The sequence below is a fragment of the Lemur catta genome, chromosome 1, assembly GCF_020740605.2.
Source record: "Lemur catta isolate mLemCat1 chromosome 1, mLemCat1.pri, whole genome shotgun sequence".
NCBI classification, from domain to species: Eukaryota; Metazoa; Chordata; class Mammalia; order Primates; family Lemuridae; genus Lemur; species Lemur catta.
In genome coordinates, this window is record NC_059128.1 from 57,721,614 (window position 1) to 57,741,728 (window position 20,115).

The 20,115-nt window shown below is 35.6% G+C and overlaps 1 protein-coding gene across 8 annotated transcripts in view; it reads right to left on the reverse strand.

The window, feature by feature from the left end:
* NPAS3 (neuronal PAS domain protein 3) overlaps nt 1–20,115 on the reverse strand; it is an 833,226-nt gene that overhangs the window by 563,238 nt on the left and 249,873 nt on the right. For 6 of the 8 annotated variants that reach the window (XM_045568967.1, XM_045568985.1, XM_045568957.1 and 3 more), the window contains one exon: nt 10,090–10,334. In XM_045568967.1, coding sequence (XP_045424923.1) covers nt 10,090–10,334 — 245 coding nt within the window. Of the gene's footprint in view, nt 1–9,927; nt 9,979–10,089; nt 10,335–20,115 lie in introns of all 8 variants that reach the window. The other 2 variants (XM_045568947.1, XM_045568939.1) reach the window with 1 other exon arrangement.

A 20,115-nucleotide genomic window follows, 5' to 3' on the forward strand; every position in this document is an offset into this window, starting at 1 on the left:
TTTTAAAAATAAAACATTACGAGCCTTTCATTGTTATTGCTACACATTTCAAATAAACACAAGAATCATCCTTTTACAACTAGGAGTATGCTTCTACCCCAATGGGTTCTAAAGAAGTACCTAAGTCCCCTCCAGTTCTAATGTGCTAAACAGGGTTTGGCAACCTATGGCCTGTGTGCAGGTCAAATCTAGCCTGCCGCCTATTTCTGTAAGCCCAAAGGCTAGAGATGTGTTGCTGTTGTTAATTTTTTTTAATGGTTGAAAAAAACTCATAAGAAATATAGTATCTCATAACATCATAATTGGATTTCAGTGTCCACAAATAAAGTTTTATTAAAACACAACCACATGCATTCAGGTACAATTTGTCTATATGGCCACTTTTGTGTTATAACAGCAAAGCTGGGTAGTTAGCTGCAGCAAAGATCTCATAACTCAAAAAGGATAAATTATTTACTATCTGGTCCTTTACAGAAAAACTTCACTGACCTCTGTTCTAGAACTCTATAACTAGTTTTTGTCTTGCTTTCTAACTTTCCCCTTTCGGCAATCTTTGACCAGGGTTGGAAGAATAGAAAATGTAGTATAGTACTAGGCCGGGCACAGTGGCTCACACCTGTAATCCTAGCACTCTGGGAGGCCGAGGCGGGTGGATCTTCAGAGCTCAGGAGTTCGAGACCAGCCTGAGCAAGAGCAAGACCCTGTCTCTACTAAAAATAGAACGAAATTATCTGGCCAACTAAAATATATACAGAAAAAATTAGCCGGGCATGGTGGCGCATGCCTGTAGTCCCAGCTACTCGGGAGGCTGAGGCAGTAGGATCGCTTAAGCCCAGGAGTTTGAGGTTGCTGTGAGCTAGGCTGACACCACGGCACTCACTCTAGCCGGGGCAACAAAGTGAGACTCTGTCTCAGAAAAAAAAAAAAAAAGAAAGAAAGAAAGAAAATGTAGTACTAGTCATAACTTCAGTGAAGAAAGGAGGAAGAGTAACAAGAATGTGCTTTTTTGTGCTCATGTATGACTCTTTATGGGAAATAGGTACTTTATAAAGTTTTTAAGAAAACTTATATATGACTCTTTATGGCAACAGTTCATTTATGAAGTTTTTAAGAAAATTACATGCAAACAGGTTAATCAGTTTTTTCTCTTCCATATCTTTTGATTGATATTGTAACTGTCAGCTAATCGTGTATCTTAATACAAATGGCAATGAAGCCCTGTACAAGGTTGAGCCCCTGAGGACTCAACATTGGCTACTGAGAAAGGTAGGAAACTGAGACAGAGCAAGTTTCCATCGAAGCAGAGGCTTGTTTTCCTTACATTTCCATTATCAGAGTGAATTCTAGTACTTTTTTAAAAAGCAGTATTTTTATTTTGAAAAAATCTTCGATTTACAGAAAAGTTGCAGAGATAGTAGATTGTTCCCATAAACCTTTCACCTAGTTTCCCCTAGTGTTATCATCTAATATCTTCTTGTAATTATTCTTTTCATAGAATTCCAACTCTCACACTTTTGAATAGCCTACCTATAATTTTCGGAATTTGGACACAATAGTACCATTTGCTCTAAAATAGGCTGGTGTCTACACATAAGTCACGTATGTGCACATATGTTCACATAGAATATAACTGGGGATGTGTGGCTAAACATAGAAAGGAAAGTCTCTGTTATGGAGGAAACTGTGCCAAACTGGGATTCTACAGACCCACATTCTAGTTTCAACTTTGTTATTGACTTTGCTTTTGTCTATCAACTTCTCTCTACATTGGGTTTCTCAATAAAACAGCAAGGGCACTGGAACAGGTGATCTGTATGCTCTTTAAACCAAAAATTCTATTGGCCTTCCTTTTCTGCCCACGTCCTGATGTTCACTGACATATTACAGACCCAGAAAGGATGTGAAAAGCTGCAGTCAATCAGTATTCAAAGCCACCTTAGTTTTTACAGGTGGAGGTCACCACATGTTTATTAAGGCATAGCTAAGACTTATGCACAGTATCTAGAAAGCTACTGCTGAAAATTAAAGCCACAGTACAATTTCAATCATACAAAGCAGTCAGAGGTGACTCCTTCTTTGCTATGCTCATGAAATATTGTTATCTGCAGAGCATGGAAACTATATATTGTGCTTTGCAAGAGGTGATAGGGCTAACAAAAGCACGTTAAAGAATTCCAGTCCTAAGAACAGAACACATAAACTTGAAAGTCCTAAATAAGCGAATACAGTGCAATATAATGCAATACTAGGGGTATCATGACTAAAATATTACATTATCAAGAAATGGTAGGCTTTTTAAATAAGTAGGATTGATACAGAATATAAATATATTCCCTAAAGTTTTGTTAAGAGTAAAAGCAAATAAAAAATATATAAAATACTAAATTCATATTTTGTCTATATATTTGGCACTTGACTAATTTAGAACTTCATTGTGTGCTGTCTTATTTTTCTGTCTTTTATTTATAATGATTACATGTGTTCAAATCTTGATAATCAAAACAAATAAATTTTTTAAGAGAAGGAACAATGTTATATATGTTTCAAGCCATAGCTCAAGGGAGACATGATACCCTCATGTACAGGGGAAGTAAAAAAAAAAAAAAAATGAAAGCAAAAGAAAAAAGCAAATAGAAATATTAGCAGAATATGAAATGTTAGAGCATGCGGTTTTAAGATTATTAATAAACAATTTCAAGAAGCCCAATAGTCCCAAGAGAGGCTAATTTGAGACAATAATCCTAAATCCTTTTTAAGGAATTGGGCATTGGATTAGAGAGTAAGTGATCACTGACAAAAGGAAAACCAAGGTCTAGGGAGGGCTTTATAACACAGAGCACATGATATGTTTAATTTTATTAAAAGCTGTCACACCATTATTTATTTATCTCACACTTAGTTCTCTATGAATTGTAAATAGCTCCAAGGAAGAGGACTTAGAGGAATTATTTACTAAGAGAAGATACTCAGATATTTGTTAAATGGACTTGAATTTATACACCCAAAATATTCACAGGTTGCTTGAGACTACTGTTTTTAACTTTCACCTCCTCTGCCTGAACATCACGTAAGACATCGGTGGGGCAAGACCATTACAGCTCAGGGCCTGGCAGCCCACCCCAGGGGGCCACCACTCCTTCCAACTCCCACTCCATACGCTGTTTAGTTTCCCTTTGTTTTCACACTATTCCCATCATTCTCCCTTCATTTTTCTTCTGTTCTTCGTTTTTTCACTCTTTTTTTCTTCTTCCCAGCTTATGACTTAGACCCACCCATAGTTCTTATAAGTATTACTTAACTCTACTAATAGCAATCCCCAAATACCATTCAATTGTACATAATTAAATTTTAAAATATGGTTAAATACTTACTTTGTACAAAGTTCTGAAGATATAAAAATTAATAAAATTACTCAGATCATTCCTTCCATTACCTTATAGTCTAAATATAGAGACAAGTATGTAAAAAAGCAAGTAATTTAAAGTGATAATAAAGCAAAAAAATGTAACAATAGCCTACAGAAAGAAATTACTAATGCTCTGGGGAAGCAGAGACAATTTACATAAGAGAGTGAAATCAGAGCTGGGTTTTGAAAGTTAAATAGGAGTTCAGCAAACCTACAAGAAGATGTTGAGGTCAGCACATGCAACCCCAAAGCATGGAACTTTGGTATGTTGAATACTTTGAACTGAAGGAGACTACAAGAGTCTCAGAAGCAAGATGTTCTGTTCTCCCTGACCCTTTTCCCCATCCCTCCTTTCTCCCCCAAGGTGAGTCATAGAAACTAGAATTGCTCTTCCTTAAGGCAAGCAATAAAATCTAGAAAGCTCACTCTGACCCTCTCCCTTCTCTTTTGAAGACCCTCATGTGAAAGGTGTCCTGCCCCATACCCAGAGGAAGGACTACTACACAGAGAGGCCAAGAAGAATCTGAGCACACAGGCCTTGCTGAGTTTCCCCTGAGTCTATTAACATTAGGATTATACCTTTTTGTCCAATTACATGTCCACACAGCTGTCCATTCCTCACCAAACCTAGGCATAAAGATATACAGTTTTCTCTGGGTCTTTAGGTCTTCATTTCTGAAGCCTCCCATGTCATATGAAATTTTGATTAAATAAATTTGTTATGGTTTTCTCTTAGTAACCTGTCTTTTGGTATACAGTGTCAAAAATGAACCTTTTGATAGGTAAGGAAAAGGTATTACTTTTTGCCTGTACAAAGAAAAAAGGCATTCCAGTCAGATGATGACATGTTCAAAGGCATAAATATGGTTTTGGGCATTTGATAGTGCTAGAGAAAAGTGGGAAGACAGTGGAGAGCAGCAGACTGATGAATCCTGATGGAGGATGCCAAAGAGCACATGTGGACCCCTTTGCCCACATTTCCAGAAATTTACATACATACACACACACACACACACACACACACACACACACACTCCTCATTTCCACTTCTCCTTTTTGGCAAATAAAAACTACAGATGAAAACAAAACACAAGTAGTAATACCCCAGATTAGGTAGACTACATTACTGATTCATATTTTTCATCTTTTATCCAAGTCATTGGCCATGTTTCTTTGCAGTATCTCCCAACAGAGGTGCAGTGTACTTCCCTAGCTCGTGACCTTGGTCACAGAACTTGCACTGACCCAAAAACCACAGACAGGTGTGACACCATGATAGTTCTGAGATGGAGCCTTAAAAAATGTTGCATGTTTTCACTTACCCTTCTTGCACCTTTGCCACAATCACCATAAAAAGAGCTTCTCCCAGATAGCTGCAGCCTCTTAACAGGGGACAGACCTTGGCAAAACCCTCAAGCAAGAAGTCAAGCCCACCCAGAGCTGTGGCACAAAGCAGAACTTCCCAGCTGAGCCCAGCCTAGATCTGGCAACTCCCAGACTAAAGGCAGCTCCATGAGTAAAAGCTTATTGTTGTACGGCACTAAGATATCATGATTTCTTGTTATCTAGAAATAGCTGATTTGTATACCTGAATATTCACATATTCTCAGTCATCATTCTCAAAAATATACTTGCTTTGAGTCATTTTGGAGTTGAGGGTAAGGCTGGATGCTCAGTAGCACCAGATGCACTGGAAACAATGATGACCAGACAAACTCTCTGACAGTGGTATGTAGCAAGAAGCCAGTGATGCTATATAATACAATTAAATTCAGCATGAAAAATATTTCAATGAGCCAGAGTCCAACTTTGTAAGTATCAAAGATTTTCTGATGAAGTATGAAATTCCAAAGAATTAGATTCTCAGATACATTCTGCCTACATTCAAAGCCCACAAGTGTCAGAAAGCCTGTCCTGCCTAATGTCAGGGATGGTGATCCTCAGGAAGTGTGGTGATATAAACATTGCTTGTCCTATCAGGATGCACAATAAAAGAAAGAAAAAGGTTTAGTTCTTAAATGAACTCCTTTCAGAAGTCATAACTTCATTAGAAATATTTAATATATAAAAGGATAATAGCATATAATTAAAAAGTATTCATGGAAACATACTTAAGAAAAGGCAATTAAATCACATTTTCATATACTAATAAAACCTGGCACTCACTACCAAAATGAACAGCAATGAACATTGGTAGCCCAGCTGTTAGATGGTTGCTTCCATTGGGTGCCACCACCTACTTTGGATTGAGGCAAATGGAACTAGAGCCCAGAGCAGGGAGTTAGCCTCTCAGTCTACTGAGAACGATGGAGGTAAGAACAGGACTCAAGCAAGAACCCAGTTTCCATCTTTTACACTACTCTCCTAGCCCTACAGAAAGCTTCTCTCAGAATGAAAGGTTCAGTCTAGGTTTAGCCTGTATAAAAAGAAAACAAAATTACATATGCTGGGTATACATGGCCGTGTACTGATTCTAATAACTTTCATCCCACGTGTCTTTTTTAGTAATGAAGAATATGACACTTGCCCCCAAGCATGAATGTCACTTAGTAGGAGTAAATGTGTGTCAAGACACAGTAAAATGTCAGAACAGGAACTGGAAGGACTTGTGCGCTGCTTAGGCCAAGAAGACCTATCACTCAGACAGTCTAGGAATGTCTATCTTTCTGTTGAAACAGAAACCATTTTACAAAATGCTGGTTAAGTTTTGGGGACAACCATTAGAGTAGTAGTTCAATGTTACTCCAGCGGATGGCCTATACTCAGTTACCCTACACGATCGTTTGAAATCAGTCCATTAAACACCATGGTTTAAGTAAGAGTCTGGTCTTTGGTGAAGGACAGATAATATATTGCTTAAATAAAACCTGCCAAGTCTCTCCTCTTAGAAGCATCTACTACTTAATTCACCACAGATGCTTCAAATAGTGAAGGGAAATTCTATGAAAATAGTAAAGTTCTTCCCTAATGTGTTCAGTCTATTTTAATCACCAGTTGTCTTGCATATTTTTCAATTGTTCCTTTCCAAAAGCTAAGAATTTCTTTTATTTTACATATTTTAGCATTGTTCCCTGTCACACACATAGGCAAATTGTTGTTTGAAAGGTGCAATGTTTAAATTGAAATAAAAGGTATGCTTACAATGGTAAATATTCCTGGATTAATAGAGTCTCAGCAGACAGACTCCGAGAATTGACTGAAGTCTGTGATATTAGAAAGACAGAAAATTTATCTAGTTTTAGCAAATGTCAAATCAGCAGCTATTGCTTTTAAGATTAATAAAAGATATAATGGTTTCTAGATAGCCTCTAAATAGAGATTACTATGAATGGAGAAGTGATTTACCAACAGTCACCACAATGAGATTTCTTTAAAGGTTACAATCATCAGTTATTTAGCTGAAACACCGCTGAGAATGTCTGGTCATTTCTTGAATAATGCATAATGTTCATTATAGATTTGATCTGTATTATAACAATACAGATATTTCTAAAATAATGGAAAAAACTATCTGTTACCTTCCAATTGCTTAACATATCATTTCCATGAAGTAATTGACTTGGGACATATTACACACTGTCACCTGAGTTTCTGCAAACATAACTTGTAATAATCTGTATACAATGGGTGTCACCAAATAAACTCATCAACCTTTATAGACTATTAAGAAAAGATGTGATGAATACTGCACAGGGCAGAGTAAAGGACCTTTCTGAAGCAGTAAATCAAAACAATGAAATTCCCATATAGTTGTGTGGCACAAATTTAAATTTAAGCTTTGAAATTTAATTATTAACATGATCAACTCATCACATTAAAAAAATGTTGCCTACATAATGTAAGTTTTTTTCATATAAGTTTCTAAATGCCTTTAGGTTTATTCAAGAGACTGCCTGGAGAAGCCTGAAGTATAATGTCTGTCGTTTCATTGTTGGATTATGAACTGCACTTCACATGATGCTGCAGGCTATTTATATGAGCTTGTTTATCCATATGAACTTCTCCAAGGGCACAACATAGGAGACCTTAATAAATTAAAATGAATTTCTTTTGATGTTATTGTTTCATGAATGTTTGATCAGAATGAGTAGCAGTTTTACATTAGAGAACTGGAGTAAAGCAATAAAATGTACATATATTTTACAGTAGAGAACCGGCTTACAGAAAGTGCTCATTGCATTTATAGCAACTTTTGAGAACCAGGGAAGACAGTAAGCAGTCACTGTGCTTACACCTTCATTTCTAGCCTATCACCAGCTTACTAATAGTGAAAGTGTACCTGTACCAACTTAGATGTTCTGCTATCATCTGGATGGAATTTTTGAAATAATAAAATCTGTTATTTCCTTCCAGGCTCCTTAAACATCTATTCTGACCCTCCCGGTTTTTCTCAGTGACACCACCATGCCTTTATGTAGACTGCAACACCTATGGAGGTGCTGGAGGCAGCAATCATTTTTTATCTTCACTTTATCCATCTTAATCATAATAAGTAGTCATAGAGTTGAGTTGATCGAAGGCCACAAATTAAAAATGAAGTATTAGCCATAGTCTAAAGCTGAGAAAATTCTCATGTGGAGTGTCTGATGATGGTGATACAAAATAAATAGTGTCTCTAGAAATGACACAAAGTGACAGAAATAACACTAGATGGAAAGGCAAGAAAACTCAGTTCTTGCCTTAGATCTGCTAATACTTAATATAAAGTTGTTTCCACATCACTTCCCTCATCAGTAAAATGAGGCAAGAGTTCTACATGATCTCTATGCTTGCATCTCTAAAAGGCCATGGGGTTCTAAAAGTAAGTTGGACTATCACATCATACAACAGACAGACAATGGAATTATCAAATTTTTCTACTCTGGTTCCCATCACTACCAAGAAAGCCTATTCACTTCAAACTCCTTTAAAAAATAGAGATAAAACATAATTACATTAAACAAATAATCACAAATCCAGTCCATCAATTTATTTCAAAGTCAACAATAGTAATATTTTTCACACTGTGTGGCTTCTAATCTGCTGTACTCATCCTCTCTCATGATTTGGAATAAACAGGAAGGTAGCCTATGCCTCAAACTACAGTGAAAAAATATATCTAATGTATATTTACTAGGATTATATTCACCTCTTTAGCTTGGGGAAATTCACTACTAACTTTGGATCTAGAACATGGATCAGTGTATTACCAATCTGGTATCTATATTCTCAAGGGCTGTTTCAAAAAACAAAACCAAAAACAAAACAGCATGAATGTGTCTTAGTTTATTTTCATAGGCTACTTTATACTGACATCCTGTCCTTGAGAAGTGCCTCTGTTGTGTGTTCTCCTCAACCTCTGAATGTCATTCTTATACTCTAGAGCAGTGGTCTGCAAACTGGGGCCTGTGGGACAAATTGGGTGGCTACTGCCTGGTTTGTAAATATAGTTTTATTGGAACACAGCTACTTCCTTTCATTTACATATCGTGTATGGCTGATTTCATGCTACAACGGCATAGCTGAGTAGCCTCTAAAGGCAAAAAATATTTACTATATAGCCCTTTACAGAAAATGTTTGGCAACTATTACACTAGGGGAAAATAACCTGTTACAATTTTAATTTTCCTCCTTCTCATATGCCTAACACGATCCCCATGTAACAAATTCACACATGCATGTACACATATATGATCACAGCTCTTAGCACAAAATTATAAATAATCACTGCTATTGACCCTTCATTTTAATCTGAATCCTACAAAAGATTACAGCTCCCTTTCCTATAACAGCCAAGAGTACAGGGACTTTTAGGTGTAATCACATAACTAAAGAACCGAATTAACCCTGCCAAGGAGGTTTCCTGCAACTTCTCCAAATGCCCAGTTTTATGTCATGTTCATCAAGGGCCTAGATATGAGGTTGAGACGTAAGCATCTAGCAGATCCTTTTGGTCATACACCTTGAATAACACACCCTTAAAGACAGAAAATCAATGGCAAACACCACATATCAATAAGCACACGCATGCATATTCAAATGCTAAAAATGACAAATTACTATGAGTTTCAGAACACAGAAGAAAATACCTGTCTTAAGTATCAGAGTGAAAAAAGCCTAACATTACTAACAATAACAAGTTTTAAGCATCAAATAAAGGATGCTTAAAGGATCTGAAGATCAAATATATTTTCATATTTACAACTTTCAGGAAGTACGTATATAGAAAAACTTGAAACATTAACACATAGATCGATTTTTGTTGGTCAATAAAATCATTAACTCAAAATGCCTGCTAAAGTTGGGACTCTGCTCCCTTCCTCTCTTGAGTTACTTAAGGCAGAAAACACTGGCTCCACCCTTAACAAACATTGCCCTACTCTACCCATCAGGAAGAATCTGTATGTATTAGCAGAACATAAATTAAAACCAAGATGTGCCTTAATTTGCTGTTTCTCATTTCTCTGAAATACTATATGAAGTTATAAAATATTTAGGCTGACAGACTTTTTGAAAATAAAATATAAAAAGTTTTATTTCACCTTCACATGGTGTCTTTCTCATGCAGAGTTCAGATTTCCACATTTGTATCCCTTTAAAGGATTTGATATGCAGGAAAAGAAGAAAGGATGATGGTGAACATTTCATCTTAGAGACACCTACAGACCACCATATTCCAGACTGAACAGTGGCCTAAAACTTACCTTTTACTGATGTGTTAGGTGGAGGGCCTTCCATTCGCAAGTTCCACGGAGGGTCCCCCTGGTTAGCAAAGTCCCTCATTTTCAGATAGCTAATTGTAAGTCGAATGATGGATGCCTTGTCAAGCTGGCTGGTGATGGCTGCAGGAAGAGGCAACAACTTGGCCAATTCATAGAACTCAAAATTTTCTTTTCCCCTGCGGGAGCGTGCAGCATCTCGGGACTTCTCCTTTCTCAATGCTTGTAAACTGAAATCAGAGGAGTGGAAAAGTGTTGTTTAGTATATGTGACTCTGTCAACAGACGGCAACTGCTTTCTTTTTATTTCCTTTTTTTCCCAGGAAAAATGTACCAAAAACTACTTCAAAATTCGAAAGTGATAGTAAAATGATTTTCAGACAATGTCCACTAAAACCATAAATTCTGCCTCTGGCCTTGTATGTCACAAACTCAAGTCCAATGAGTAAAAATAGTGTTTTGCTTTTTAGTTTTCTTTTCCCCCACCAATTGTCTATGTAATGAGATATATTGATTGTTTCTAAGACACAACATAAGGTTGATAGGTGTGGCTTGAGGTTATCAGCTATAAGCAATCTAAAAAATTGGGCTTATGCTCATGTATCTATTATGAAGCTAATGATTTTGTTCATTTAACTTTCGTCACCATGGGATCTTAAACAGTCAAAAAGAAACATTTTGAAAAAATTATTTCAATTATCATCTTGAAGAACAAAAGGAAAACATAAACACAATTCATTTTGACACAATCAACAAATATAATATTTCCAGCCCTCAAGAGGATCGTGGCACCTTCAAGTCAGACAAAGAAATCATATTTAAAATGAATATTTCAATGTAGCTTTATAAATGTGCTGATAACTATTGGTTGATAACAGAATACTTTAATTCTTTATTAACAGATAGATTCTATCAGATACCAGAGAGTAAAACACATTGCCCAGAAAAGTCAAACTTTAGTATAATATAAATTTAATGTTGAAAGATAAAATTTATAAACATTATAGACATATTACTTCCCAGAAGAGGCAATAGGTGGGACCCAGCATTTCCCTTTAACTATTCATGTGCATTTCTGTTTGAAGTTTGCTCACATTGCTGAGGGCAGAATCTGGCACAACTGAAGTTGTGTGTGAGCATCTGACAGAATTCCACCTACTATGAATCGCTCTGCTTTGTGTCTAATGAGAAATAAATTCAAAATCAGACCCTACTGATAAGCAACTGGATAATATTTACAGTTTCAAGGTACTATTAAAATCATTTTCATGTATTCATTTTATTGAACTCTGAAGGCATTTTACATCTTTGAATCTAGCATTCTTTCTTTCCATTATGAAATAACAAGAAAAAGAGATAACAATAACAAGAAGCAAGCAAGACCAGAGGAATAGATCAAAATGGGTTCAGCAGTGTGGATCCATTCCCTATTAATATATTATGGAGAATAACATTCCACATTACATTATAGCACCCCTGACATTGTTCACAGTGGAAACACAGTATTCACTGCAGGTACCCAAAATATCTTACTGAGTATATAATTTAAGTAATGCCATAAGGCTCTAGTCAGATACTTGCCAGACTAATACCCTAACCAACCAGTTTTATATTTGCTCTAATAATAAAATATTCCATATTACTAACCAATGTATTTCTCAGAACTATACAAGCTAATGCCATCATTTTTAGAGTCACAGCAGTCTCAGGTGACAAACCTTTATTCCTAGATACATCTCAAGTGATAACCTCAGGCAGAAACATCGCTAATTTACAAGGAAAAGATGTGTTATGTCACTTATTTCCCAATATCTTGGCTGGCCTCCAACCAATTCTACAAGTGCTCAATTTTGACTTGTTGAAAACTACATAAAGTGAGAGATGTCTTAAAATCTGACAAAGTATCACCAGGATTCAGGTTAACATCTTAGGAGAAAAGAATGGTTCGCATTCCGCCCTTTACATAATAAAAACAATTTAACCAACAACATTTAATTCAGCTGTGCCAAAAGAACTGTGTCTCTATTTTCTCTACCACTTGCACACAGGGGAAGGTGCAGTGATTCAAATTCAGTGCTTTGCTCTTTTTGTTTTCTTGTAATCAAATACTATTCCAGAAGGTAGGCTAAACTTACAATTTTTTTTTTTTTGTCCAGTAAGTGACTGTGATGCAGCTCTAGAGCAGGGGTTGCAAACTCAAGGGCTTTCAGGGTTAAGGCAGGGGATGTCAATGTGTGAAGAGGTCCAATGGACACTGGATAACTGGAGGACAACAACTCCAGTTAAGGGACATCACACAGCTTCAGTTGACCAATGTTTTGGGGGAAGGCATGCCTGGTGTTGTCATCTGATGTTGCCATTTCTAGAAAACAAAATCTGAATTTTCATGACATTTCTAATTTTAATATTTTAACTAAAGTTTTTAAAAATCATGCAAACCCAATAAAATATGTCATGGTCAAATATGGATCAGGGACTCATTGTACAATTGGGTAATAATTTGGGTGGCCAAGTTTGAAGGTAATTTTATATGGATATGTTATATATAATTTTCTTTATACATGTCACTCAAATGATCATAAATGGATTCATTTATTACCTAATTAATATACCTAATGTTTATGCCAGGAATTTCTCTACTCAACTGAAGCAAAGTACAGCATTAAGTAACTATTCTGAAATTGAAATTAATGTATAGGTTAATCAATAAAAGAAAAAAAATAATCCACATAGAGAAACAAAGCCCAAGATTTACAGGGATCAACCCAAAAGGATAGCAAAGATAGAGGAGAGGCCTTTCTATATCCACTCAGGGAAGGGGAGCAAGCAGACACTAAACCCCTTGGATGCCTCGTCTAAACAGTCCTCTGATGCTTTTCTTACTTTTACTAAAACGGCACTGGTCAGAACTTACTCACGTGCTCCTACCATATTGTTTTCTCTTCTCCACCCTCTTCTCTCCTCCTACCTTTTTTGTTTTTGTAATTCTAACATACACTATTGCCCCTACTGGAGTAATCTTCCGGCCACAATCTTAATAACAAAGGGTTTCCATGACTCCCACATCACATCATTATGCAGGCACCATAGTTCAGAAGACTTTCAGAATGGTATCACTATGTCTGTAATAAGTAGTAATTGGTTTTGTGGGCAACAGCAATAAAATACAGTAAAAGGATTATAAAGGTTGTTAAGATGTTGATGTAACAGATGAAGCTAAAGACCTTAAGATGAATGACACAGATTGTGAATTAATCTTTCACTTGTTTTTGTAAAGTAGAGCCTAGTTATAAGCAAGTCTCAAACTGAATTAAGGGCTATAATAAATAAAATCTAAAATAAACTTTGTATTTGTACATTTTGTTCTAAACCAAAAAATTGTGGTTGCCTTTCTGGATTACTAAAGATAGAATGGATTGGTTGCACATGAGTAAAATGTTATAGTGCTGATCTCTGCCATCTAAAATATGATTAAACTTCAGATCCACAATTAGTTACTCCCTGGGCCTAAACTTCCCACTGCTCTGATTGTATTTCCACTTAGACTCTGGATAGCAGGAAGAAAAAAACTGTTCATTAATCCTCAGCAAATGAACGTTTCAACTATCTTCAATGACTACAGTATCATCCTCCCTAATAATTATCACCACCAAAAAAAACAATAAAATCAACAAACAATTCCAAAAGATATATATACACACACAAGTCACTGGATATCAATATACAAAATTGTGTGTATATGTGTATATTTTGAGGGAGATAGTAAAATGATTTCCACCTTCTGAAAATAGTTCATCATTCCAACCAAGAGGGTAATAACCTAATGTCTAGAATTTCTTCTTACAAGAACATGGATTGTGGCACCAGACTGCTTGGGTATAAATCATGGCCTTACTGCTTACTAATTATGTAAACATGAGGTAACTTGTATGGCCTCAGTTTTTCTCCTCTGTAAGATGGAATGATAATATTATTTACTTCATAAAGTCATTGTCAGAATTAAGTTAAATGACTTAGTTGTTTTTTTTTTGTTTTTTTTTTTTTGTTTTTTTTTTTACAAAATACTTACAGTGGTACCTGGCACATCATAATACTACATGATGTATGTTAAATGCAAACCTAAGCTCACTTCACACTGATTGTTCTATGCTCTAAATGTTCACAATGTTCATTTATAATGTACACTCTCTTCTCACCAATATGATTTCTATTCCTTGATTCTGACCTATTAGATTGGGTACTTCAGTAAAATGTAACTCCTTTATCACAGAAATACTTATCTTTCCTTTTATTATACTCCACATTATGCCTATGGTCTATGTGTTGTATAGTACAGGTGGACTTAATGAGTTGTTCAAATAAAACATATATATGTTTAATTAACAGAAGCTTAAAGGTTTATAGCAAGTAAGTGATTTTTTTGTAGAGGATAATAGGGAGCCATTTTTTAGTACACTAAAGCTGAAAAACATGGTATTCAATTGCAGGACAAGAAGTTTTGTTTATATATAAAAATGAACATCTAAACAGCTGTTAAAAGAATGGATTACTCAGGGAGACCTTGAAAACTTCTATGGAAGATTTAAAAATGGCAATGAAAATTATTACTCAGACAAATTTACATATACTCCTAACTAGAAAGATGATCTTCCAAAATATCTCCCGAAAAATCACAAATCTAGAAGTTCTCTTTGAAGTCAGGCAATGGTCCAAATCCAGGACCATGGAGAGCTCACCTGGGACACCTAGTGCCAGGGAAGTGTGGAAGTTCAGCGGCATCTGCTTCCTCAGCTTCCACATTGGAGGCAAGGCCAAATTATGAACTTCCTCTCAAGCCAGAAACCAGAAAAATATATTTTTAAAATGTTAAAGAAACGGCACTGCCACTATCACAAAGCCAGTATTACGAAATTCATTCAGAACTTGCAGTCTCTTTGAATGTCCCATGGAGCTGGGTGAGGGTGTCAACTGCTCACTGGGCTCCTTGTCCATAGTGAGAAAAACAGTTGTTTTCAGACTTGATGACTTATTTAATTAAAAGAGGTAAGTCATCCTTTGTAGTTGATCAAATTTAGCTTTGCAAAATTGATTACTTTGGTTTCCCACTTCATAGAAATGGTTATAAACATTATGGAAATAATATAGCCAGATATCTACAGAAGATAACAAGGAGTAGTCACAGAGGAACACAGAAGTAAGCCAACTTAAGCAAATGTTTCTTCCCCTTCAGTGATTTCTTCACAGCCATATTTTTATCAATTTTTTCAGAATTTATATTTGTGGAACAGCTTCAGATATTGACATTATTGATAGATCCACACTATCTCTAAATGAAAAAAATATCCTTCTCAAAACTTCAGTTTGAATGCCTTCATGTAAACTTTTAGAATACAATATCTAGTCTTTATAAGATAACACGGCAGGTTTTGGTTATCCAACTATAGAGGAAAGGAAAGGCAGGGTCAAAACCATTTTAAATTTTACCTTTTAAAAATACTTCTAAGGAGCTAGACAGGCAGGTTTTTATGGATTTTCCTACTTGTTTTGCTTAGGAGAACCCAGCAGTACAGACTTTTACTATTTATCAATTAATCTGGCATGCAGCCTCAAAGGAAAAAGGTCGACCTGTATTAAAAATGCAGCTATCAAAAATTCATCAAAGGCTTCAGCATTTTAACTCATGAACCTTTGAACACCTGCATACTTGTCAGATCTCTGGTCATAGTTAACTGTGAAATCTATAGTTACTCCAGTACCTACACCTGCCCTGACATGAGCTGAATGAGGAGGCTTCCCAGGGAAAAAGTAAAGATTCTATAAGCAATGATTGTGCTTCCTTCATTACTTTTAGTAAAACAGCCCACCCTACATTGACATCACATGGAGTTCAAAGTCAAGCAAATCAGCCTACTACAAAGAAAAAAAGTCAGGAGTATTTTTTTTTTTGACATGGTTGTAAATATCAGCTTTCTCACAAGGTAATACAATTGAGAAATGCATAAACAACTATTTATCTGGTGGGATTATGTACAACAATGCTCACAAACTGAAGTCTTTTAATGCACTCCAAGAAAAAGTAATAAAATCAGAAATCTTTGTTTAATGTTTAAAGAAAGCTGGATACATGTATACGATAGAAGTTAAAACTGGAAACTTCAGGTTCAAGGTAAGAACTCTGCTGCTTAACTAATGCACTGCTCATAGCTGTCATCATTAATTTATGTTAGCCTCTGTAAACATCAAGAGTATAATAGGCCAATTTCACAACTAAATATAGATGCACATTTTGCCCTTATATAAATGGCAGATTGCTGCTGTAGATCATCACTGCAGCAACACGTCAGTAAAGATGCACTGTTTGATGGTCTGATGCTCACACAATATATAAAACCAGTTGTAATGGTTGTTTGGAAGCAAAGTGTAACATAGCAGCAAAATTTCATTTGTTCCACAAACTCAGGATATATTAAGCTTGGCTGACAAAGACTGTTTGATGTGCTAAATCAGTTTGACCTTCATTCTTGCTTTATTTTTCTCATTTAACATGTGAAATGACCATTATTTTTCCACATGTAAGAAAATATGAAATTGACTGCTTAAACAAATATGTCAAAAATATCTGCAAGTGCTAACATTTGATAAAGTATCAAAGTCAAGATGCATACTTACAATTTTTAAACTAAGATATATTCTGATTGAATAATCCTGACCCGTTTGACTTGTAGTAAAATAGATCAAAAGAGTAATTAAAGCCATTCAAACTGAATGCCTTCCCTCATCTTCAGAAAATGCCTTGTGTATGTTTGAACTTAATAATTAAATTAATTGGTTTTAGCCAATGAGCATTTTCATTCTTAACACTTTAAATAAGAGGATTTAATTCCAGAATGAGTCATTAGAATAGTAATAAAGAAAGCTGAGAGGTCTGCACAGTCCTTTTCAACCGAAGTTCACCTTGATTCAAATAACCCTTGAATGAACCACAGCAAGACCAAACTATTCATTGTATGCTTTGGTGTCTGCCAAAAACCTCGTGAATCAAACCGTTTTGTTCATTTTCCCCCAGAACTTTAAGCTGTACAACTGGCAGTTCCATAATAACAGAAAAAACTGCAGCATTATCAAGTAATTTCTCTCCACCCAATAAATAGCACTATACCTTGGAGCAACTTGTATATTTCACACCTTAAATGTCTATTTACCAAATCAGCTAATCACTTCACAATTGAACTCAGAACAAAAAAAAATTATCAATTAAAGTGGTTGAAACTCCTGCAAATTATCATTTAGGAATGAAGTAATTGCTTTCATCAGGGCAGAAAAGCCCGCCAGAACAGAAATGTCACTTTAGATTAGTGTTCTCACTCCTGAAGCTATGGATGACACAGCTGATATAAGACTAAATGCCAAGACCAATCAATTGCTTTTGTGGCTCTGCTCTGAGCTGCTGTAAAAGGGGCCATTTTCTAGGATCTACTCTTCATTATAGTAAATGCTATCTCCTTGGTAACATAATTCCATTTCTCATAAATTCTGTCTGAGAGCATTGTCCTAACAATGGATGTTTGTGGAAAAGAATGCTGTTGGTTTAATGCACAGAATTAAGTGTGAATGGCTGTCAAACTGCTATAGTTTACTAGTGCTTAAACATAAATTGAAGTCTTATACATTAAAAAGAATTCCTTGGGAGAAATGGATGTCTTGAACAAGGGTAAGATATTGTATTTGAAAGTTTTGTGCCACTGGTTTAGAATTTTGACTATTCTAGTATTTATCTGTCCTGTACATTGAATCAGTCAGTGCACACCCAGAGGTGGGTGAACACTTCACTTACTTTCTCAGCAGTATAGTTTGCAAATGTGAAACCTCAGAAGCAAATATGGACTCATTAGGCAACTGCATTCTATTTGTGAATAGCCACAACTATATTTACAAAAAAAAAAAAAAAAGTGTTCTCTGAGCTGAGCCCTCCTGGAAAGCATCCAGATCTTCATTTGTATTGTTCATCCTCCTGAAGTTACAAGAAGCTGGGTTGCAGGCTCCAATTAAAAGGAAACTGAAGAAGCTAATATAGTGAGAAAGCAGCAATTCCCTGCACTGCTCTCTTCAGGTCTGAAGTTTAGAAAGAGATTCAGGATCACGGGTCTTTGCCCGACATGGGATAAAGGCTTTCTCATCCTGGTGAGCACACATGTGTAACTTCCATTAACAGTAACAGGAGTCGTGAGCACACATTGAGAGAAAAGTCTACAGCTAAATATTTGAAAGGGTCAGAGCATCTCTGCTGAAAAGCAAAATGAGAGAGAATAGTGGGCATCCTTTGACGGCAGAACATTTCACTGACCATGCAAAGGGCAACTGCTGGAATTTCTACCATTTTAAGAAACTATAATACTATTTTCCATAATATCGACAGCAGGAAAGGACACATTGTTTCTGTTTTTTAAGAATACTCAGGACCATCAATGAACAGCATGGAACTGAATAATAAATGCTAACATGTTTGAATGCTTACTATATTTCAGCCAGGTCTAAGTGTTTCAAACATTATCTCATTTAATTCATTGTTTCCAATATTAGCAATGAGGGGAAAACCAGTAACAGCGACCATGGAAGGTAGATAATCTACACTGGATACATTTGATGCCCCAAACAGTGTTGTTTTCAGCCACTATTTGCTGGGGGGTGGGGGGACGGACAAGGGGACACTGTAGGAGTTTTTTTTACTTTCTCTCCAACTTTCCACATCCATTCCCTAAAACAGGGAGTTTTCTCGTCTTGGGGAGGACTTGCCCTGGATGCTGGACTTTAGGGGCTAAAAGTGTGACAGTCCTGGGTAAACCAGGATAGTTGTTCCCCCAAAAGTCTTACTGTCTTCTATTTCACAAAAAAATCAAAACACAGGAAAAGTAATTTACCTAAGGCCCATGATGGTTAGAGATGGAATTTGAAACTTGGCAAAACAACTCAAGTAAGTCCTATCACCACTGCACAATATTGCCTCTGTAGGAATAAAATCCTCATGATTCCCTTCTCCCTATTATATTTATATGACAATTAAGTCACTGATAAAGTTTTATTTAATTTATAATCACCCACATAAATTCCATAATAATTATTATGAAACTTTAATTCCTTAATGAAATATCCAATAAAACCCCTATTTTCAGGCTTATAAACACATTCTAATTTGGAGTAGATAGATTTGCTGTTAATTGATGTAAGTCCCAAACTAAATTGCTTTGGAATTCAAATTCAAGTGACCTTTTCTAGAGGGAAAATTCATTTTTTTCTTTTAATTTTCTTTAAGTGTGATTTCAAACACTTTTAAAAGCACAACTAAGTGGAATAAAGCTTTTGAAACTTTCAAGCTTGATACAACACACTTGGAAAGGAGAAAGCATGCTTTGACAAGTTGGAAAATCTAAGAAAAATGAAAGTTATGATCATGTGAATACTGCAAACATAGCACATGCTTTTACTTGACATCAATGAACATGTCATTATACTTTAACTGTCTTCATTTCTTTGTTAAATAGAGATCACTAAGTAAAATGGCCACTTTTTATTTAAACACTACAAGTAACAATACAAGTTTACCAGCTTCAAGAGATTAAATACTCTATCCCTCACTTATCTGTTTTTTTTAAGACATATTTTTACTTCATCTTTTATCTAGATTCCAAAAGCACAGTATATGGTTGCCAAGGGTGTGAATTGTTACAATTTTTTGAGGACACTTTGGCAAATGTATATCCAAAGGCTTAGAAAATTTGTCTTCTTTTGGCCCAAGCTGGTCTCTAGAAAATTGTAAGAAAAAATAACCAAGGATGTATAACACATTGCAAAAAGGATATTCACTTCATTTTTGATAAATAAACTTTAGAAATAAATTATGGAATATTCTTAAGATATTGAACAAGGATGTTGAAAAAGCTTCAATGGCTTGGAAAATTTTTCACAATATGTTAAATAATAAAGGGTACTTTATAAGGCGGCATTATAGTGGAAT